The sequence below is a fragment of the Hevea brasiliensis genome, chromosome 11 (assembly GCF_030052815.1).
Source record: "Hevea brasiliensis isolate MT/VB/25A 57/8 chromosome 11, ASM3005281v1, whole genome shotgun sequence".
NCBI classification, from domain to species: domain Eukaryota; kingdom Viridiplantae; phylum Streptophyta; class Magnoliopsida; order Malpighiales; family Euphorbiaceae; genus Hevea; species Hevea brasiliensis.
The window spans coordinates 57,388,318-57,412,378 of NC_079503.1; the positions used below are offsets into that span (position 1 = coordinate 57,388,318).

The 24,061-nt window shown below is 33.5% G+C and overlaps 1 protein-coding gene across 4 annotated transcripts; it reads right to left on the reverse strand.

Moving 5' to 3' along the window:
* Positions 1–20,559: 20,559 nt before the first annotated feature.
* LOC110668528 (uncharacterized) lies at positions 20,560–23,819 on the reverse strand. Of its 4 annotated transcripts, none has more exons than XM_021829828.2 (6): positions 23,660–23,819; positions 22,714–22,907; positions 22,451–22,627; positions 22,141–22,365; positions 21,908–22,036; positions 20,560–21,039 (listed from the first exon to the last, which is right to left on the reverse strand). In XM_021829828.2, the coding sequence occupies exons 2-6, from the start codon at positions 22,900–22,902 to the stop codon at positions 20,809–20,811; spliced, it is 951 nt and encodes a 316-aa protein (XP_021685520.2). In that variant the 5' UTR covers positions 22,903–22,907; positions 23,660–23,819; the 3' UTR covers positions 20,560–20,808. The 4 variants fall into 4 exon arrangements, with proteins under 4 accessions (XP_021685520.2, XP_021685507.2, XP_021685529.2 ...); XM_021829815.2 differs by having other exon boundaries at positions 22,714–22,937; positions 23,660–23,813; XM_021829837.2 differs by lacking the exon at positions 23,660–23,819 and adding an exon at positions 23,465–23,653.
* Positions 23,820–24,061: the final 242 nt, after the last annotated feature.

A 24,061-nucleotide genomic window follows, 5' to 3' on the forward strand; every position in this document is an offset into this window, starting at 1 on the left:
AAGTTTAACAAGGAAATTCTCAAAAATGCAAACTTACCTTTAATTGTAACTTGCTAAACCTTCACCAAACATCTCAAAATTGGTATCAATATCTTCCATGTGATGTGTAGACAAAGTTTAATGAAGAAACCTAAGAGGTTGGAGTTGAAATGGAGAGAGGAAATCAAGCTCATGCAAAACATCAATGGTGGATTTTTTTCATCTTCATTCACGGCATGGGTTATGGAATGAAGAAGATGACCCTTTTGAGTGGGAAGAATCTGCCCACTAATGAATATATTTAACCATTTTAATGTTCTTAGTGGACCACTAAACAAATTAAATCATATTTTAAGGTAAACTTTCACTTAATCCCACATTAAGCCCTTGATTTTAGTTATTTGTATTAGGTACCACTAAACTAATTTTTCATTTTATTTTCCAAGTGTAATATTAATTATTTTTAATGGACATTTAGGTCAAAAGAAACTTCGGGATGTCAAATGACCATAATGCCCTTGTTCGGGTTACGTTCCCGATTTTTCGGTAAAACCGTATTTTGTCTGTTTTTCGATTTCTCACTTTTCTTTGTACTAATTATTTAATTTTTCTTTAATCTTTCTAATGAGATTTATACTTCAATAAGGTTCTATTTAAGTCCTAAAAATATTTTCCGTGGTTCCCATGATCCGGGCTAGTCAACGGTCCACGCCGTGACTTCCTAAGGCCACCCATCGCTAGGTTTCCCAGCTCGCTTAACTTGATCACATTTCTTTGCTATTATTTTTCCTTTGTTTTTCTTGTATTTTCTTTTCTTGTATTTCATTATTTTATGTCTCCTCCCTCGTGTCAAAGTGTAGTTCTAGGCATCCTAGCTGTCCGGACAGCACTGGTCACCGGAACAGCAGAACGCACTACCGAACTTTGGGGTGTTACACATAGCATAAACATATATAAAAGAGGTAAAATGGGCTGTAAAAAAAAACAAAAAAAAATCAGAATCTTCTTCTCTTCTTCTCCTTGACGTAAAACACTCCCACCTTGGCCCTCCATGAACAAGCTTTCAAAGCTTGATTTTCCCCCACTTTTACCCAACTAAACCCTAACCTAGCAATACAAAAACTTGCTCTTACACCTTGGTGATTCTTTTGAGAGCAAAAAGAAGAGGAAAACAAGAGTTTTAGCGAGTGGGAAAATCTCACTCCTTTGAGGTTAGGGACCTAACCATGAATTTTTCTTTAAATTCATGTTAAGAACTTTGAATATGTGTAAATTGCAAAGAAAAATTGTTGAATACCATTTGGATGGAAACCCTAGATTTTCAGTAGCCATGGTTAGGGTTTGTTTTTGGTGAGTTTAATGAAGTTAAAAGACCATCATGGCAGCCCCCAACATGTATTTACTAAGTGGATTGATGAAATGCAAGTTAAATGCATGATTTGAGATGTTAGGGTTAGGGTTTGGGTATAAAATGGAGACTTTGATCATGTAATGATGAAAGTGATTTTAATGGTCAATTAGTGACCATTTAGTTATGTGTAAACAAGAAATGAGGTGGTTTGATTAGTGAGAATTGCAGTTGGTATGGCTGCCCATGGTGACCTGCAAAATTGGACATGAGTCTAGCAGGTTTGGGCAGCCATAACTTAAATTGTAGAGGTTCAATTGGTGCAAGGCCAATTGGACATGAAACTAGACACATAATGGCACAACTTTGGTGAAGAAACCATGCCCATAAAACCAAATCAAGTGGATCAAAAGCTTGTCCCAATCCAAGTGACCTGCAGTCTGTTTCTGCAGAATGACCAAATAAACAGTGATTGTTCATTTGGCCATATAGAAAGGTCCAATTGACCTGAAATTTTACCAAAAACAAGCTGAGATATAGACCAAAAACTTTCATGAAGAAGCCTAACCCAAATTATGGCCAGAACCTATCCAACAAGTGAGTTGCAATCACTGCTCATTGCACTATAGATATGGTCAGTCTAGAAAAATTTCAATCCGGACAGTTGTGGTTTTTGGACCATAACTTGATCTAAAAAACTTCAAATGGAGTGATTCAAAAAAGGAAATTCAACTAGACAAAATAAGGAAGAACTTTCTTGTTGATCATTTTGCCAAATTCCCACTACAAAAATGACCAATGGAACAGTAAAAATGAAGCATGAAAATTCAAAATTCTGCTTAATTAACATTAAGATTAGAAATGGTATTGGCAACCAATACCAACAAATTTTAAATGCAAGATGTGGTATGTTGGGAGTATTAAAACCAATGTACCTATTGTCTATGCAAAAGTCAACATTTTGGTTGACTAATGAAGTGAATAGTAACTCCAAAACTTGAAATTCAAAAATTGTAAAACTCAAAAGTGTAAAATGCCCTAGTATACTTAACAAGATTGGTTTGGATAGCTTGGCATGCCAATAGGGTTCTGTTAGCAGTACTGCATATGGCTTCATGCCATTCTATGTTTCATGGCTTTCCCATGCCATTCTGTGACATAATAGCCTTTGGCTATGTTATTTGAATTATTACACTTGGGTTTTAATCCCAATGATTATTACAGCTTATTAGTTGTTCTGTTGCACACCGGGAGACACAGTGTGACCGATGGTGTGATGGTCCGAGGTACTTAGTACCCAGTGCCAGTTTACCCGTTTATCCAGTCCACTCAACTAGTGTGGGTTACTTGGGCAATGATAATAAACCATATCAAATTTTAAGTGAATAATACTACAAATAATACCAGAAATTAAGTCTACCCAAAAATGAAATCATACATTCTGTATAATTATTTTATTCTATTTTATTTTATTTTATATTGTCACCACTAAGCAGAATTGCTTAGTGCGTCACTTTTGCCACGCGCAGGTGCTGGAGACCTAGTTGGCGAGCCCAGCAGACATCAGATGGGGTGAGTCTTCAGAGCTGCATTAGGAGTCCAGAGTCACCTCACATCTGCACTGCATATGGTAGGACATTAGGACTATAGGTGGCCCTTTTGTATTTTGCATTTTGTATTAGTTTAGATTGTAACTATAAACTCCTATAATTACGTATTAATGTAAATATATGAAATTTCATATTATTGAGATCTTTTGCATAATATATGTTGATAAATGAAATATTGAGAATTAATTGTGAATATACTTCAAGTGATTAAGTGAACAGAAAAGTTTTGAAAATAGTATTGTGATTTGATGATTGAGATTTTGAGATTGACTTGAATGTGTATAATGGAGTTTGGATTTGGAAATTATTTTGGAAGTATTTTTAAATAGGTTTAGAAGAACTGTTTTTCTAATTTACAGCCGGCACTCTACCAGATTTTCTATAAAATTTGCGGATAAATTCAGATTTCTCAAAATGGAAAATAAATAAATTATAAAGGGATAAATTGTAATAGAAACATAAATTGGTACTTCGGCATACTGAGTGTCATAACTTGCTCGGCTACACTGTAGACGGGTAAGGGGTGTCACAAATTCTGCCTAGAAGGTGACTAGAAAAATGACCAAATCCGAATTAGTGCTTTGAAAACCTAAAAATTGACCATTTGGGCAGCAGTTAGTGTTTTGGCCATAACTCACTCAAAACAGGTCTAATTGACCTGAAATTTTTACCATGAATATTGAGACATATATCTACAATTCTTATGAAGACACCAAAGCCCAGAAATGGTCAGAATCAAGCCAAATAGCTTGCACACATTCAGGTCCAAAAACTGGCCGAACCAAAAGTGACCTAAAAATGACCTAAAGTTACCAATTTGGTGCATTCTGTCCAGCATTGGTAAATTGACCATATCTTGGTCTACACAACTCAGAATGACTTGAAACTTTGCCCCGCGTGCAATAAGACATAGACCTATAAGTTTATAGTTTTGATCGAAACCCGAAAACCGAGGGAACTAGGTCATCCAGCTAGATCAAATTAGTATACCGAAATCTGGTAAATTGCAATAAAATGCAATATACTTGAAAGTGAATTTGGTAACATGTACACACACTAAAAGGCTATAAAATGTGATATATTGGTAACATTAAACCTAATTCACCTGGAGTGCATCGAGGGTCAACATCTTGGGATTGACTAAGGAAATAAAAAAATTCAATAAGTTAATTATTAAGCCTTATTGTTAGAGATGGTTTAAATGAGTACTGAAACACTTCAAATTGTGTGTTTCAGTTAGCAAATACTCAGGGAAGGGGAAGGAAACACTAAGTCAGGGCCAAGAGATAGTTATCAGAGGTTTGTGCGCAACAGTTATTTCTTTTGAATTTTTCAATTGAAATAAATTATGAGAATTTTGTATGTTATTGTTTTGAATTGTGAAAATTTGTTTGAATGATATTTGATGGATACTTATTAATTGAATAGCATTGTAAATGGTTTGAAACCACAGCTATCATGTATATTGACTGAATTCCCTACTAGCTTGTCTAGTGGGATGAATTGACTTTGAATTTCCTCTCTGGCTGAAGTGTTGAGGTGTGTGCTTGTTAAGGATGAATAGAATGAGTACTCATATTATTGCTAGCTAGCTATGTTATTCCTCATTAGCCATCGGCTCTTGGGATGAATTGGACTTTGGAACATGATTCAGCTGCGTGTGATTTATTGATATTTATTGTGATATTGTGAAATGGAGTTTAAATTCTTTATGACATTCATTGTCTTTGAATTTAACTATGGTTTTAAGTATCCACTATTTATGTGACTAATGATTTATGATTTAAAGTTGTATTTTGTTAATGTTGTGCACCAATGGGACATTGGCTCAGCGATAGCTTTTCATTGCTGTCGCAGGTAGACAAACTGACAGGGCAGTAGACTAGGCTGCTAGTACTACACTGAGAGATCATCGGGTATATTGAGTATACCATATTTTACATTTTGTATTGTAATGTATGTTCACTGTATATATATAGTGTTCTTAGTTTTGAGCAGTTGTAAATTAAAATTGTACATTGAAGTTGTAAACTAAATTTGTAAATTATTTTGGTTTGTAAATATTGTGATATATTCTTTTATCTTAGCTTTTGAAAACACTGGAAAAATTATTGTGGATTTGAGTTGGCAAATGTTGATAAACATATCGTGTTGATTAAATATTGGAGTTTGGGGATTGAACAAAATATAGGAAGTGTTTTTTTTTATAGGTTTTTAAAGAACTATTTTATTCAAAATACAGATGGCACTTTGCCAAAATTTTTACATAAATCATTAATTCTTCAAATGTATTATCTGGTTTCACTTCAGTAAAAAAAATTTTTAACACCTGTAAATAGTGCTCACCACTGTAAAAAGAAGTAAGAAAAGGTTTAAAATCCCTTGTAGTGTATTAATGGGTTATCAGTAGACGAAGTTAGTAATTCATTAGGTATACTACGGGATCATGTTATGCCTTACGGAGGGACTGTAAAAATCCTCTAAAAGAAATAGAACGAAAGAACCGAAGAGGATCTGCAGTTTTGATCTTGTGGAACTTCAGCTGAAGGCTCCTCCTTGATACTAATGTCCTGCTCCTCTAGACAGTTGTGAGAAAGTGATTATATGGCTCTGGGATTTTCCCTCTCTCCTCTCCTCTTTTTTTGTTAGCTGTAGCCTTTATTTATATTAAATGGCCTAGGGTTAGGTTTTTAGAGTCCCTAAGGCGTTAGGAGTCTCTTCTCTCTATTAAAAACTGACGCTAGAGCGAAATCAAGAAACTGGTTGTCGATTGATACACGGCTCATGTATCACTACATGGCCCAAGGCCATGTAACTAACTGAAGTTCTGAAGGTTTGCATCTCGCGATGTCATAGAAGATTACACAGGGCGCAGGAGGTTACATGGGTCCAAGGACACGACCAATGTACTTTTGTTATTCAGAGAATTCTTCAAACCTAGCCAGGCAAAGACTTATACGGTTTCTATGACTTACATAGGTTTGAGTACATGGCTCGTGTACTGCATTTCTTCCTTGTCTTTTTCAGCTTTCCCTTAGTAGCAGGTTACACGGGTCTGTGTCTTTGCATACATGACCCGTGTAAAGTGTATCAGCAACACTTCTCTTCCCTTTATGCTTTTCCAAGCTTTCTTTTATACTCCTATACTTTGAAACTTCATCCAAATACCTAAAATGATGTAGAAAACATGGAATTTAGAGTTTATTAATGGAAATCACAAAAGTTAATGAAATTAATGACTGTGCATGAGATTGCTTACCTACATGCTATGAAATAGTATATAAATGTGCTTAAAAACATCTATATAATACAAGTGTATCAAATACTCATAAACTCAAACTTTTGCTTGTCCTCAAGCAAAACAAAACTCTATTTTAAAACACATTTTAGGGGATAACTTGGGAATATAACCAATGATTTGATAAGCACATAATTTAACTCCTCCAATCCTTTATACCAATTTCTCTCTTTTAAGGCATAAGGGTTCCAATAGTTGTCTGCTTAGAACTTGCTCTCCCTTCATGGTGTTTCAACTAGTTATTCTTCTATGTAAGGCTATTAATAATTCACAAATAATCTGTTTTGTCAGAATGGAATTAAGAAATACTTACTCTCCCAAATTGCCTCTATTGATGATGATTGTGGTGAGTTTGATTAATTCCAACTCCATAGGCATGCCTCAGTTTCCTATCTCCACTAATGCAGCATACACTTCTAAAAGATCAAAAGGTCTTTAGATAGGTTGTATTGGGGTTGAGGGGTAATGATTTGGCTACTAATGAAGGCTTTTAAAGAATGCAAACATGAGAATAGCTTTCATGTACAAAGTTCTAAGTATACCAAGTTTATTTTGCTGATTTTTTGTGAGGAAGAAGGGTTCTTTATAGTGCTAAATGTGCTTTCATGATACTTATCTTGGGGCTTTTCCTTCTATCTCATTTTTTTTTTATCAAGTTCCTTTTGTCCTCTCCCCTAAACTCATTGCTTTTGTTGGGTTGAAAAGGCAAAACATTCTTTGATTTGATTGTACACTTGCATTTTCCTTTGTTTTTGTATTTTCTCCTCGTACTTTCTTTTAATACATGGTATACCTATCCTTCATACACTGGGCTTCCTCAAAAGGGTGAGGTGAGAGTTTAGGTTAGGGGCTAGGTAAATATTTGCGGGTAAACAAGGAAAATCATACAGGTAAAAGTATAACCTCAAATTGGTTGCAAGGGATATATTGTGACTAAGGTGGTCAAGGCTTAATGAGGCTATATCAAAGAATGCCATAATCATTTCTTCATCAAGCATATGCTAAAATTTCTCCTCGATAGGTCCAAGAGACATGTTCTAGAGCTAGTGAGGCAATTTTTTTCAGTTTGTCTGCATTTCAAAAATTTTCTCCTAACTTTACAAGTCTAATGTGACAAATTAATAGTTATGAAGGGGTTTAATTAGTCTAGCTCCATTAAGGTGATTAGGTTTTTCACAGAAAACAAATTAAAGTCCTTTTTGCCTATCCAGATACATTCATTCCTCTATCCCGTCGAGTCCAATTATTAGCTCACTAGAATTTTTAGTTATAGTTCTAAGTTTCAGAAACTCAAAGTTCAAAATTTGCAAAATTTTTCTGGAATTTTGATACACAAGTATAATATAGATAACTTTAAGAAATTTAATGATATGCAATGCATGGAATGACCTTGTACCCCCAAACTCAAATCAGACATTGTCCTCAATGTCAACACAATATGCAAAATTAAAAGATAGCATGAAAATTATAAGAAAGCATATTATGTATTAAGAAGGTGAAAGTTTGAACAAAAAGCAAGTAAAACAGACTTGAGAATGCAGTTTAGGACTAAGGTATATGAAATTATACAATGAAGAACCTATCCTATAGTCCTAACTCTAAAAGGTCTCTGATGGTGACGATGGTTCATCTTCATTGAGCCTCTCCAGTATCATGTCCAGCTTGTTATGATCTCCCTGGAGGCTGTCCTCGAGTGCCTGCATTCTGTTATTAAGCGTGGTCTCTATACGCTGCAGGTATGCAAGGACCGGGTCTGCAGGCGGTGGTGTATATGGAGGCACTCGAGCGGGAGACTTGTGATAGAGTGGCTCTTGGGCTTCTTCCTTGGCATGTGAGGGTTCACCAGGGCCTTCTCATGCTTCATCTCTCCTAGGGATGACATTCCCTTCTACGTTAATTAGGTAGCAGGTGTTACCGACCTTCTTTTGATCGATCTTTGAGGTCCTACTGTGATAGATCGCAGCCTATGATGGCCTGGAATGAATTCGAAGTGGAGTGCAATGGCTGTGATAAGGCCACCAAGCATGATTTGCCCTGTAGGCTGGTGAGATAGATAGCGAAGGTGGTTACAAAAGAAGAATCTGGTGCTGCAGCACTGCCCGATGACTATACACCAAAGGAAGAAGAGTTCATTGGCGTTCAGTACACCTAAGTTGTCATCATGGCCCATGATAGTGTGTGCGGCTAATTGGTGCATGTAACACAAAGCAGGACTGATGATACCTATAGATTTTGACTTGCTAGAGTTATAAGGCTCTGTGTTAAGGGCTATAGAATGCTAGAAGTCAATTTTGTTGTAGATTATCCGGTTCCGCAGGATCTCTTAGTGTCTGGTGCTGTCAAATCTGAAAATGGCATTGAACTCGTCCATATTCATTACCCGGTCAACACCAAGGAGCCAAATTTCAATTCTGTTCCTATTCTCCCTATCAGTGGGCCATCAAGTGGCTCTGAAGCTCCCTAGAAACTCCAGTGTGGTGTCCCGGTAGGTAGCAAATTAGAGTTAGGCGAATCTTGTCCACCCAATGCTATCAAGGAGTCCGTTGATTTTGTCTTGCAACCCTATTTGTTCCAGTAGCCCAAAATCCATATATTTTATGGAGATTATTTTTCGAGTGTGAAGTCGGGTGCATAGATCTCTGTGGGTGTCATCGCAGAATCCCCAAGTGATGGAGAATTTCGGCTGTGGTGGCTATTGGGGTTGTGGTGGAGGTGGTGGAGGTGGTGCTACCCTTGTTCTTGGGCATTGTGGTGATGTTTGAAGGGGTGAAGGTGAGGAGCTGCTTTCTTATCTTGAGGGAGAGTTTATTCTTCTTACTGGTCTCTTTGCAAGAGCCATTGGATACTTTGGGAGAGGGAAAGCTAGGGTTTGGTGAGGGGATAGGAGATTTGAGAGGTTTTTATAGGCTAGGAGAAGTGGAGAGGAAGGGTTTTTAGCATGGGGAATGTTTTAAGGATGAGAGGTGAATTTAAAGGGTCATTGTGACCCTTCGTTTAATGTGTTTCACACCTCAAGAGTCGAATCTGCGACATGATACACGGGTCATGTATCACTACATGGGTCCCGACATGTAGGCCCGTGTAATTTTTTGTCCGAAAGTTTTTACTTCTACTAAGATACACGGTTTGTGTAAATTAGCTCGGGGACCCGTGTAATTTTCTGTTTGAAAGTTTTCTTGCTGATTATGTTACACAGCCCATGTAAATTTCATTGGGGACCCGTGTAACTTCATATAGCCTTATTCCCAGGTTCCAAAATGTTAAATGATGCGTGTAAATTATTACATGGCCCGTGTAACTTTCTGCCTTTTCATAAATGAGATGAATTCCTACTTACATAAATGAGATGAATTCCTACTTACATAAATGAGATGAATGCAAGAATTAACAGCATGATTACTTCCCCGATTTTGTTCAATTTTCTCTTGTGTGGTTTTGACTTGATGATTCCTCTCCTTTCTTGCTTTCAGTTCCTTGCTTTTCCAAAATTGATATCTTGGGGTTCCTATAAAATAAAATACGAATAAATATAGAACAAAAAATCAAAATCAGAAAGAGAAAGAAATTCAGAAAAATTTGGGTTGCCTACCAAAAAGCATTTGTTTATAGTCTTTAGCTGGACTTTGCTTTTATTGTTCATAATCTGTCCAGAGGGTTGTCGAAGGTGCAATTGACTCCCCTCTCTATGGGTTCTCCTTGAAAGTAAGGCTTCAGTCTCTACCAATTGATCTTAAATGCGCCTGAAATTTTGCTCCACACTTCTACAGCTCCATGTGAGAAGACTTGGGTTACCTTAAAAGGTCCGGATCATCTTAATTTCAGCTTCCCTGGAAAGAGTTTCAATATGGAGTTGAACAACAGGATAAGATCCCCTTCTTTGATTTCCTTCCTCGAGATGTGCCTGTCATGCCATCTTTTGGTTTTGTCCTTGAAGATCCTGGCATTTTCATAGGCATCCTGTCTGATCTCTTCCAGCTCATTGAGCTATAGAAGTCTTTTTTCGCCAGCAGCTTTTAGGTCATAATTTAGGGTTTGGATGGCCCAATAGGCTTTGTGTTCAAGTTCTACGAGTAAGTGGCAGGCCTTCCCATAGACCAAACAGAAGGGTATTGTTCCAATGGGAGTTTTATATGTAGTACGGTATGCCCACAATGGATCATCTAGTTTCATGGACCAGTCTTTCCTTGAGCGATTGACTATTTTTTCAAGGATATGTTTTAGCTCCTGATTTGAAATTTCTACTTGGCCGCTGGTTTAAGGATGGTAAGGAGTTGCAACTGTGTGAGTTACTCCATATTTCTTCAATAAATTTTCAAATTGTCGATTACAGAAGTGACTTCCTCCATCGCTGATTATCGCTCTTGGTGAGCCAAATCTTGTGAAGATGTTCTTTCTGAGGAATTTCATTACTACTCTTGCCTCATTTGTTGGTGTGGCTACTGCTTCTACCCATTTTGACACATAGTTGATGCCAACTAGGATATGCTTGTTTTCGAAGAAAGTTGGGAATGTGCCTATGAAGTCTATTCCCCACACATCAAATAGTTCGATCTCAAGTATACCGTGCAGGGGCATCTCATTCCTTCTTAAACTGTTTCCCGTTCTTTGGCATTAATCACAAGCTAGCACAAAGGACCTTACATTCTTAAATAGATGTGGCCAATAAAACCCTACTTACAAAACCTTGGCTGCTATTTTTGTGGTGCCAAAGTGTCCTCCATATAATGATAAATGGCAGTCTTGTAGAATGCTCTCTATTTCCTCTTCTAGTATGCATCTTCTTATTAGCCCATCATTATATCTTTTGTACAACAGAGGTTCCTCCCATGTGTAGAACCGCACATCATGCAGAAATTTCTTCTTTTACTGATAAGTCTTGTTTGGAGGCTATACCCTGCATACAAGAAAATTAACAAAGTCAGTATACCATGGACCTTGGGAGAATGCTAGTAATTGCTCATCAGAAAATGAATCATCAATTGGCAAATCCTCAATGTCCCCTGTGTCTTCCAGTTTTAGCCTGGAGAGATGGTCAGCTACTATATTTTCAGATCCCTTTTTATCCTTGATTTCAAGGTCAAATTCTTACAGGAGTAAAATCCATCGAATCAGCCTTGGTTTTACCTCCTTCTTGTTCAAAAGGTACCGGATGGCAGTATGATCTGTGAATACAATGACTTTTGACACAATTAAGTAGGATCTGAATTTGTCAATTGCAAACACTACTGCTAGGAATTCCTTTTCTGTGGTAGCATAATTGATTTGTGCATCATCGAGTGTCTTGCTAGCATAATAAATGGCGTGGAGCTTTTTATCTTTTCTTTGCCTGAGTACTACTCCAACTACTTAGTCACTTGCATCACACATCACCTCGAACGATAGCTCCCAATCTGGTGGTTGCATTATTGGTGCTGAAATTAGGGCTTCTTTGATCCTGTTGAAGGAGACAAGGCAATTTTCATCAAAATCAAAGGGAACATCTTGACTTAACAAGTTAGTAAATGGTTTAGCTATTTTGGAAAAATCTTTAATGAATCTTCTGTAGAAGCCTGCATATCCCAAAAAGCTTCGTACTCCTTTGACTGATGTTGGTGGTAGCATCTTTTCAATGATTTCAATTTTTGCCTTGTCAACTTCAATTCCTCTTTCTGATATCAAATGTCCCAGAACTACACCTTCCCTTACCATGAAATGGCATTTTTTCCAATTTAAGACCAGGTTTGATTCTTCACATCTTTGCAATACTTTGGATAAGTTAGCTAAGCAATCATCAAAAGTAATTCTATAGACAGAAAAATCATCCATAAAAACCTCTATAATATTTTCAATATAATCAGAAAAGATGCCCATCATGCATCTTTGGAAAGTAGCGAGGGCATTACAAAGACCAAAGGGCTTTCTTTTATATGCAAATGTTCCGTAAAGGCATGTAGATGTGGTCTTTTCTTGGTCCTCTGGGTGAATAGGAATTTGGAAAAATCCCGAATACCCATCTAGATAGCAGAAGTAGGAATGTTTTACTAATCTTTCTAACATTTGGTCTATGAAAGGAAGAGGAAAATGGTCATTTCTGGTGGCACTATTTAATTTTCTATAATCTATGCACATGCACCAACCAGTAACTACCCTAGTAGGAATTAGTTCATCGTTTGCATTTTGAATGACAATTGTCTTACCTTTCTTAGGCACTACATGCACTGGACTAATCCATTTGCTATCAGAGATCGGGTAAATAATACCTGCATCTAATACTTTTAGAATTTCCTTTTTTACTACTTCTTTCATGTTTGGGTTAAGTCCTCTTTGATATTCAATAGTGGGTTTACTATTTTATTTTATTATATTTAGAAATGGATTTGACAAGGAAATTCTGTTTCTATTTAGTAACAGAATGTATTTCGGTTTCAAAAGTGCTTTATTTTTGTCTTACTTATTTTACGATTTAGTCACCGATTGGAAATGGAAATCCATTTCAAATTACCAGAAACCGAAATATATTGATTTCTAATGTGAAACAAATCTAGAAACAAAAGTATTTGGTGTATAAGTTTAAAAATAAATTTTCATTTCAAATAATTTCAAAATTAGAAACAGACATCATATTTCGTTTCTAATTTATTTAGAAACATGCTGATTGTAAACTAAATTTTCATTTTCAAATCAGTTTCTAATAGAAATTAGAAACCATTTTCAATGTTTTGAAACCAATTTTTTGATGTCTAATCTCCTTTTTTTTCTTATATTGTCATACAACCTATCTGAAAAGTTGTTGAGAAGATGACCTTTGCATAGCAATTCATCTTCTTCACGTTTTTTTTTTATCTACTTTCACTTGCTCAGAATCTTGTGGTGTTGGTGGCAAAATGGCAGGTAGACTTGGATCAAGTATATGAGAAATCTTTAATGTAGTAAGTAAAAATAGCATCTTGTCTTTCCAGTGAACATAACTTGTTCCATCAAAATGATACAGTTTTACAAACTCTTGATTCATAAAAAAAAAAAAAAAAAAAAAAGCCTTGGACTCCATTGCAATTAATACTTTAAAATTGTTAAGACAGTATGAGTATAATAAGCTTTGAGGCGTGATAAATAGAAGCAATATTTAAATGAATTGAACAATTCATCCATATTTATATGTAATGAAAAGTCATGACACCTTTCTATATGGGCATATCTGTCTATTTAAATTCCAACAAACACATAACATATCTGTTATAGTACCTCTCCTAATATATGCTATAACATATGTAGAAATTATCATTTCTCACATTATAAACACTAAAGACTTTTTGTATTTGAACAATGTGGGAATTATTTCTCTCTTCATTATCTAACATATAAGCTACTTATAATAAGGCTTACCTTTCTTAATAGAACCTTAAATTTTGATTATTGTAATTAAGGTGGTGATGTTCTCAAAGTACACATTGTTATTACCATATTAAGATATTTTACTAATTTTTAAAATGTTCTAATATTACTTTTTTTTTTTTTACATATTCTTAATACTAATTGCATATTGTTTGTTAATAAATTACTTTCCATATAAGGTTTTTGTAAAATGAAAGTATTAATTAATATGTGTAGAATTATAATTGAATTGAGCAATAATAAACAGAATAATAATAATACAAACATTTTTAAAATAAAAATAAAATAGAATGAGAAGCTTTTATTAGTTAAACATTATTTTTTAAGATTTACTTTATTTGTCAATTTATCTATTTTGAAATATATTTTTTAAAAAATTTTTAGATTTTTATTTATTCATGTATTAAATTTTAACTGTTATACTAATTTAAAGAAACTAATTTCATTTTCTCTTTTTTGTTTTGAAAGTATGGAACCTATTTGGCTGTTCGCTTAGGCTCATCAAAATGTCTAACATTTTTTTTCTTATGGATTTGGAAAATGTTTTAGGAAGATATTTATAGAAATTAATATAAAAGCAGAAATATTAATTTTAATCCATAAAAATACTTTTTAAAATATGAAAGGTAATTTTTTGTGCAGACCTATATTTGTGTGATTTTGTGGATATGTGCATTGAAACCGTGGGGAATTCGATGATGAAAAAATTATATCACTATGAAATATATTTAAAGGTATTAAAAATAGATAATCATATATATGGCATATTTCTTAAAGAAAATAATTTTGAAGAGCAAAAAATGATTAATTAATTTAAATAAATGTTTTTTAATTTAATTTTGGGATTTATTTAAAAAAAAACTAAACCTAATTGGGCTCTGTGGGTTCAGTGAGGCCTAGTGAGAAATTTTGATTAAATAAACAAAGCTCACCATATTTTCTAAAGAAAAATAAAGGAAAATAAAAATTAAATAGGAAGTTTTTCTCTTTAAGACTCCTTAAATCTTCATGTTTTGAAATTGCATAAACTTCCCATATAATTTTTTTACTTAAACCCTATAACAAAGAGAGGAGGGAAAAGAGAGAGAGAGAAAGAGAGAGAGAGACTCATCTGACCACAAAAAAGAAGAGACTCTCTCTCATCCTGTCACACCTTACCCCTCTGTAAGGCATAACATGATCCCGTAGAATACTTAATGAACTACCAAACTTCACCTACCGATAACTCATTAAGTACCCTCCAAGGGATTTTAAAACAATTTTCTTACATTTTGGAAGTGGTGAGCATTTTGGTGAGAATTAAAAACCATTTGTTCAAGCTTAAATACTAGTAAAAAATTTTGTCCATTTTAAATTTTGCCGCAAATTTTATAAAAATTTTGACAGAGTTCCGTTTGAAAACTGAAGAAAACAGTTCTTCAATTACCTAAAAAAAACACTTCCAAAAATATTTCACAACTCCCAACCTTCAATAACTCAATCAACTCAGTTCAACACACTTCAAAATAATTTCACAATGCAATTCAAGACTTATCATCTCAAAATATTTAATATCTCCAATCACAAAGCATAAAGTAAGAAATTCATAAGTACAAATATTAATTTACAGAAGGAAATCCAAAAAATATTATTACAATTTATTTACAACTGCTCAACTTTCATTGATACATACAACATTATATATATTTACATCAAAATTATCTACAAGGGTATAAAATAATACCCGTACAAAAGATTGGTGTGATCTTCAACTCAGTAGCAGCTCACTCTGCTGCTTTTTCCTTGCTCTTATCTGCGACAGCAAAATAAGCTATCGCTGAGTATAAAAATACTCAGTGGTGCACAATAAAAATTTAAAATGCAATAAATAAATCATTCATTGCCAAACACAATTTAAATGTTTCTCAATCGCATTTCACAAATATTAAAGTTCATAATAACATCATCTTGTCAAATAATTTATTAAACACAATTTAGTCAAACAATTTCATAAACACAGTGTTGCCAAAGTCATACACAACTTAAGCCATGACACAAAATTTTCGATCAATGCCGTGTTGTACACCACGACAAAGCAATCTCAACCCCATTAATCGAAATCAATGAGGGAGGTGGCTAGCTAGCTAATGAGTACTCATCCGATCTACAACCTCAACTGGCAAGCCAGAGAGGGAGGAAAATAAACGATCTCAACCCCATAAATGGAAGAGGAATAATGTAATACTGTCATGCTAAGTGTGAACATAAAATCAATTCAAAATAATTTATACAAACAATTTATGAGAAATTTGATCAATTTTCAAAGTCACATTTACGATTATAAAATGGCAACACAGTACATAATTAATCAAAGAAGTCAAATTTTTGAGATTAAAATATTTAAACAATTCTTATTGTGCACAAACCTGACTTGAGAAGCCTTGAAGCCTTGACTCAGTCTCTTCGAATTTTCAAGTCTTTTTCAGCTGAAACACACAGTTTCGCAGTGTTTCAGTATCATAACTTAGCATAAATCCAAAAATAAATTTAACTTCATTTTTACTAGTTCTATTGCGTTAAATTCGACGTTCTCGAAGTTTTTGTGTTTTGGGTTACTATTCACTATACTATTCAAGTCAAATTGTTGACTTTTTAAGGCTTAATAGGTATAGAAACTCCAACTTCACCCACATACCACATTTTGGTCATTAAATTTATTAGTTTTGGTCATTTTCTCAAAGCTTAAATCCTTTTGGCCAAATTGTCAAATTTTCAATTTTGGTGCTCCAAGTTGCACTGTTCCATTGGTTAATCTACTGTTGGAATTTGGCAAACCTTCCTTCATAGAAAATGTTCCTTATTGTCTTAAGTTTATTCTCATTTTTGGATCACTCCAATTGGAGTTTTATAACTCAAGTTATGGCCCTTTGAATCAAGGCTATCGGATGGAAAATAACCCAGATTTTCTGGGTAAGGTTTGGTGCTGGCAGATTTGAGTCACCAATTTGGGGTGGCCAAATGACTTAGTTGCTGGCAGAATTTGGACTTGTTTTCTTCATGAAAGTTTTAGGTCTATATGTGATCTAACCACTGGTAAATTTTTAGGTCAATTTGACTTGCCTAGCTCGAGTTATGACCAAATGAACAAATACTGTTCATTTGGTCAGTTTGTACAGTGGCAGACTGCTCTCAACCAACTTTGGTCAATTGGTTCACTAGGTTGTGGTCAGTTTTTGGGCATGGTTCCTTAATGAAAATTGTGCCATTTTATGTCTATTTTCATCCCCAATTAGTGGCATATCAATTGGACTTGTAAAATTTCTGTTTTGGTCCTTCAAAGTTGGTTTGGTCATGCTGCTGGCAGCATGACCATTCAACCTCCGAATTTGGCTTCACTTCCAACAATTCAAACACATCTCCTTTGGTCATTATTGACCATTTTTCACCTCACAATAGGTCAAACATGACATTTACTCATTTCTCCAAATTTTGGTTCACAAACCCTAACATTCAAACCCTAACTCATTTAATTATTTCAATTAACTAAATTCAAAGCTCTCAACATCAATCAACTAATGGAGGTCCATAACCTCATTCAAACTCATTAAATTCATGCAATTCATACTCCCTTCAATCAGGCCGAAATTTTAGTAATGGTCCTTCCCCCATATTTGTTTCATTTAATCAAGTTCTAAGCTCACTTTCACAACTAATTATGCATTTAAAGAAGTAAAATAGTAAGTTAGCACACTAACCTTTCTTAAATCCTTCAAACCCTATCTTTAACTCTTCTTTCTTCTTGTAATCTTCTTCTCAAGTTGTAATAACAAGCTTTAGTGAAGTTTTTTTGGGGATTTATGAAGATAGAGTGGAAGAATTAAAGCTTGAGTGTAAGCTTTAATGGTGGATTTTCATGGAGGGACTTGGGAGAAGATGGGGCGGCAACTTGATGGGAGAAGAAGACAACTTTAATTTTTTTTTCTTTTGTTTTCTTTTCTCTAATTTAAATTATGGAAGACCACAAAAATTCTAATTAATTAATTAAATTAATTAGTTTAGTTATGGCATCATGCATGAGGTCATACATGATGTCATCACTTTTTTACTTTTTGATTTTCCTCTCTTTTTTTTTTCTATTAGTTCTTTAATTTAATTCTCGATTCAAAAATTTTCTTTCCTCCGATTTTATTTGACAGTTAGGTCAGGAGTCAGCTCTCGGGGTCAATTGACCAAATTGCCCCTCGCCGGTTCATCCCAGTTTGTAAATAATTTCATATTTCTTCCGGCTCCCTGACCTAATTATTTGACTGGCTTAACAGTTCCTTTTCGTGATTTTCTCTTTTCCACTGTGTTCATAAGGGTCCTAAGGACCGCAGCGTCACATTTTACGGTTCGAAATTTGAGTTTAAAACGACTTCACAGTCGTTCCCTAGGAGGTCACCCATCGCTGTGACTCTCGGCTCGTTTAACTTCTTATGTTCTATTTTTCTTATTTATACTTAACTAATTGAACATTACTAATTATTTGTATTTATGGCTTCTCTAGTTGTCTTAAGTATGGTTCTAATCCCCTTAATTGTTCGGACCGACATCGATCACCGGAACAGTGAAATATATCAGGCTATACAAATAGGGGTGTTACACATCCTCCCTTCTTCTTTCCTATCTTTTCTTTGCTTTCTTGGTTCTTACTTATTTTAAGAAAATATTCAAGATTTGATTAGATGTGAGTGTTACTAAGTGATAAATATTCAAGAAACATATTATATATTGTATTTTCATGACTATTTGCTTTTAATTTATCTTATATGTTCATAACATACATGTTTATATGGTGAATTTAAGGAAAATCAACAAATCTACACATGTTTTTTTTTTTTTTTCTAGGTTCACATTTTTATTAATTTTTGCAATTTTTATTTTTGCAAAAATTATACAAAAATTATATTTGTATTCTTCATGAAATTCTAATAATTTTAAACTTAAAAATAATGAAAAGACCTTCTGATATGAGTTGGTTATGACTATTCAAAATTAGGATATTTGCAAAATTTGATCTGCAAAATAGCTGGATTGCAAGGCCTATATCTTCCCCGATTTTTAATCTTTTTCTGTATTTTTTTATTTTAAAAATAAGTTCAAGATCTTTTTAATCACGATTTTTAATCTTTTCAATTGGTTTCATGTCAATACCTTTTGGGGTGTGTGAGATATGTTGATTTTGAAAAAGTAGTACAATCTGTCTTTGATGTAAAATAATAATAAACCTTGATTTTTGTAAATTTTTGAGGGAGGGTTTTTTTTATTTGTTATTAAATTTATAATTTTGTATGACGTATTGGCATATTTTTGAAATTTTTGTTTAATTTTTGTACATGTTTTGATAATATTAAAATTTTAAATTTCAAAGTTTATAATTTTTTTTTCAAGTTTTAAATTATATTTTGATTTAATTTTAATGTTGCATATGATGTGATACAGTGTTATGAAGTGTTAGAATTGGATTAGAAGACCTTTGACCATTATATAATTTTAGCCAAATAAAAGTCTAAATTAATTAAAATATAAGTATTAGATTTTAATATAAATTGTTATTAATTTATTTTATATTATAAATAAAATTGGTAAGTAACCTTAAGATAAGTATTAAAAAGAGCAATGATTACGTGAAACTTAATGAGAACAAGACAAAGATAAACATGCTATACTATAAGAGAATGTCCTTTTTCAAGAGTAATTTCTCCAATGGCAACTATATTATTTTAAGGTAATTATCCATAAATTTTCAAAATAATGATTTTGTGTGTAATATATAGTAATAATAGGATTTTGTTGCATAAAAAATAAAAATTAACTTTATCTGCATTTTTAACCCACTTTTATATGAAAATTAAATTATATAAATATTTGGTAAATTAAAATTAATCTTATTTACAAAAAAAATATATTTTGGCATATAAATAAATTAAATTAAATATTTAATAAATTATAAAATAAATTAACATATTAAAAATAAATTATTTTAGATTATAATTATTTGGGCCTTATGCTTTTTTAAAATAAAATATGTGTATAATTTTATTAATTTAATTATTTTTAGGATAATTTGATAAAATAATAAATTAATAAGTTGAATAGAAACTTAAAGCTGTTTACAAATTAAATTTGTTTATAAATTAAATTATCAATACTTAATTAATTTTTGTCACTTAGTAAATGTCAGTAAATGTCACTTAATTAAAAGAAACTCTATGGATAATGAGTACTTGTGTATGAAATTTATTTATAAACAATAATTACTATTCGAACTATTTGTGTATAGGTTTAAAAATTGCACATTTAGATAAGAAGTTTGATTTAAAAAAATAATAATAATACATAAGACTTTTAACGAGATTACACCAGGCATAAGGGGGGTGATTGACGCCTTTCCCTTACATATCCACTATCTCAAATCTAGACATTGAGCTATGATGATAACGGTCGTGCATCCTCTGCAAGGACTAAATTGTCATCCATGACTCTATGGGAAAATCGAGTACATCAATTAACTTCTACCAGAAATTGATGCCTCAGTCAAATGTCTTCGAAAGAAATAATAAATATATCCTGATTATTATCCAAATGACGACTCCTGTTTATCTATGCCTTTATGACATAAATCCTTAATACCATTATAGTATTATGAGAAAACGATAGTTGCTAGTGAACTCAATTCTATTAAGATTGTATAAATTGCATGTTTAGAAAATGTTATCTAAGGAGGTGACACTTAAGTGAGACCGATCAGACTCCACCATCTTTCTTGAGCATTACTTAGTGTACTTTATGCAATTTCAATAGATGATCTTTCGTCTCACACCACATGACCCACATTTTATCAAAATAAAAACTAATAAAATATCTTGTTCTGGCTAGAACACACGTGGTCTCACCAAGATTGTTCCTAAGTGATGTGGGATCATAACATAGTATAATGAAAGAGGAAATATTTTTTTCAAAAAAAAAACTCCAATAAATTTTAAAAAATAAAAAAAAAATTAAAAATTAAAAAAGAAAAAAAAAAAAACCCTATCAAAGTTGATGTCAGGAGAAACAACGCATCTCATACAGGCAATGCTAAGAGCACAGTATCTGCGATGACTTAATATCAATACACAATCCACTGTCTTCCAAGAAACCAGCATTCATACTTCAGATGCATGTGCACGGACACACATAATCTAGTAAAACCTCTCTCTGTCATGTGGTGAAGAAAAGTCGATATTTGGACCAAGAGGAATGGTTCCAAATGGATTTATAGAAGGATGGCTTCCATAATAATGACGCTTAATATGTTCCATGTTTACAGTGCTACTCATACCAGGAATTTGGTAAATGTCTTTGGCATAGTTGAACAGGTTTGGGTACTCTCTTAGCAGCTTTTTGTTGCACTTGAAGTGAACTGCGTAAACCTGTAGAAAAAGTACAATTAAATCCATAAGATATACTCACAATCTAATTGGAAAAGTACGTAAAATGCACGTTATTGGCATTTGATAAAGCTCCACAAAGGGCAAACTATGCTGTGGAAGAAATTCAAGATCCCGGATAAAATTCTAGGGATAGTAGTCATTTTTCATAATAATACTGGTTATTTAATACATACATACATACATATATATATATATATATAGAGAGAGAGTTTTTCTATAGTTGCAAAAGAAAAACATTAGTTAGGCCACAAATTACTGTCACTAGACCATAAAACAAATTATTACTAGAAAACAAAAAAATTCTACTTATCTAGACAAACAAGTCAACATGTTGATGGTCATATTCTGAAGACTATATAAATTACTCTAGAATATTGTAGAAAATAGAGAAGGCAGCAATTGTTTTAGAGTTTGTTAGCTTGTAGTTGATGTGGCTTTTAGTCATTGGATGAACTGTTGTATATAAACAATATCGAAAGTAAAGAATGTGATCTGCTCATTCCTACAGTTTTTTTCTTTACAAGTTTCTTCATATGCTTGTAGTTGATGTGGCTTTTAGTCATTGGATGGACTGTTGTATATAAACAATATCGAAAGTAAAGAAATGTTATCTGCTCATTCCTACTGTTTTTTCCTTTACAAGTTTCTTCATATTCTCATCCTTAAATTCTTTTCAGCAGCTGAGAACGCAGGGGAAAAGAAAATAAAACTTGGGGAAAGCCTGGAATCTTGCAGTCCATGTGTGACATCTTACATGTCCTCCATAGATGAAAAGAGGATTATATGCAAGTCAAGAAATATGTCTGATAATATATCTATATGTACTTTTCATGTGAAAATCTAGTACCTCATCAAATCTTATGAGGGAAACAAACAACCGAATATCTGCTTCGGACAGAGTGTTTCCACATATATAGCGTTGCTTTCCAAGTATTCTGTCACATTTATCAAGTGCTTCATACAATAGTTTAACAGCCTGCAGTGACGGACCAATGAAATTTTCAACTAAGGAAAGAAATATTCAATAAATGCATACCTGGCCTAGTTTATCCCAAAATAATACACCACTAAATAGCTTACCTCCTCATAAGGCCCTTGCTTCCTTGCAAACCCACATTTATAAACACCATTATTTATACCATTGTATATCCATTCATTGGTTTCATCAATCTGAGTTTGCAAGTGCGAAGGATATAGGTCCAAAGCTGAATTCTCAGCTATATCATTAAATTCAGTATTGAACATTCGAATAATCTCAGAACTCTCATTATTAGCAATTGTCTTGAGCTTCTTATCCCATAGCACCTATCACAAAACAAACACAGAATATTATTGAAGAGAATGAAGAAAACAAGAGATAAAAAGACAACTTTATGAGGAATAAACATACAGGAACTGTATATTTTCGAGCATAGTTTGTACTTGCAAGCTCATAAAGCTCCCTTATACTTTTTGCCCCATTCAAAGGGTCAGGCTCAGCTCCTGGTTCCTCTGTCTCTGAAGCAGGAAAAACCCATCCCATATGTTCATCACTGTCTTTGGTTCTTTCCCATATGGGTTTCGCAGACTGAACAGAGTAAGGAAGAAAGAAAAATAACACTTTAGTCATTATAATCTGAATCTATGTATGAATAATTTTATTTCAAAATTTACCGTGAAACTAATAGCTTTCTCAAGTCCTTTAATCTTCAAGTATGCAAGGCACCTGGAAGCCCAGGGACAGGCATATGATATATAAAGATGATACCTTCCGGATTCTGCTGGATATTGACAATTCGGGTCTCGTGAAATAAAGTTGCGGAATGTTGAAGCAGTCCTCAAAAAAGCCCCCGAGTCAGACATTTCATCTAATGCAGATCGAGCCATCAGAAAATGACCTTATGAATTACAGAAATTCAAAAAGCTTTAGGCTATCAAACAAAACCAGGATTATTAACAGCAAATCCAAAGGCAAGCTATCTAAAATATAGAATTAGCAAGTGGTAAACAAATAAATTTTATGAGCATCTATACAGAGGTGAAATGACCAAATTTTTTGTCAGAAGCCTGCTGCTAACGATAGGATGACCATCAACACTTCCAGGAGTGCTGCAATTTATTTTGTAACAAGTGATCTCAGGCACTAGAAGGGCATAACACAATACTAATTATTTAAAAGTTCTAATGACTAATGAAAACAAGGAAATTAATTCCATAAGTATTGCAGGAAACTACTCTCTCTAAAGCAAAGGAAGAGTTCATCCAGCGCTATCACACAAGGTTCCCGATCTGAATTTCTGAATCTAATTAAACCAATCATTAAGTATGCCAAACTGAAACTAAAAACAGATCAGGTCATGAGCAATTAATTACTAAAAGCACATGAGAGAAAAAAAAGAAAAAGAAAAAAAGAGAGTAAAGAAACCTCAGAAAACCCCTTTTTTTTTCTTTGTTTGTGAACTACTTTCATCATTTTTCAACAAGATATCTCTCATCCTCTTGATTGCAACAATTCATCAAATCCATCAATTGCAATTCAGCAACGCATGAAACCATGAAATCATAATCTAATGAAACAGTCTGGACAAAAGATTAGGAAATTAGTAAGTGCTTTAGTTACCTTCAAAAAGAATGGAGAGAGGAGAAAGGAGATGTTCCTTCTTCTTGCTGGGCCCAAATGCTAAATGGGTTTTGCAAAATCATCACACTCACTTCTCCTTTGTCTTTGTGTGCCTGTTGACTTTGTTTAATTATAAATCTTTTTTCTTTTTCTTTCCGTCTCCTCTTTGTGCAATCGGTTTCGGGTAAATAACCCAAGATTTTATAACAAAAAACCCGAATCTTTAAATTAAAAACTGTAAAAAGCAAATTAAATCCAACCAATTGAATTTAAAATTATAGTATTTTGACTTGGGAAGTAATAGTGTCAATTATCAATAATTATAAAATATTTAGCAATTTAACGATTGAAATAGCATTTAGAGTAAGATAGTAGAATTGTAAATAAAAACTTTTTATTTTA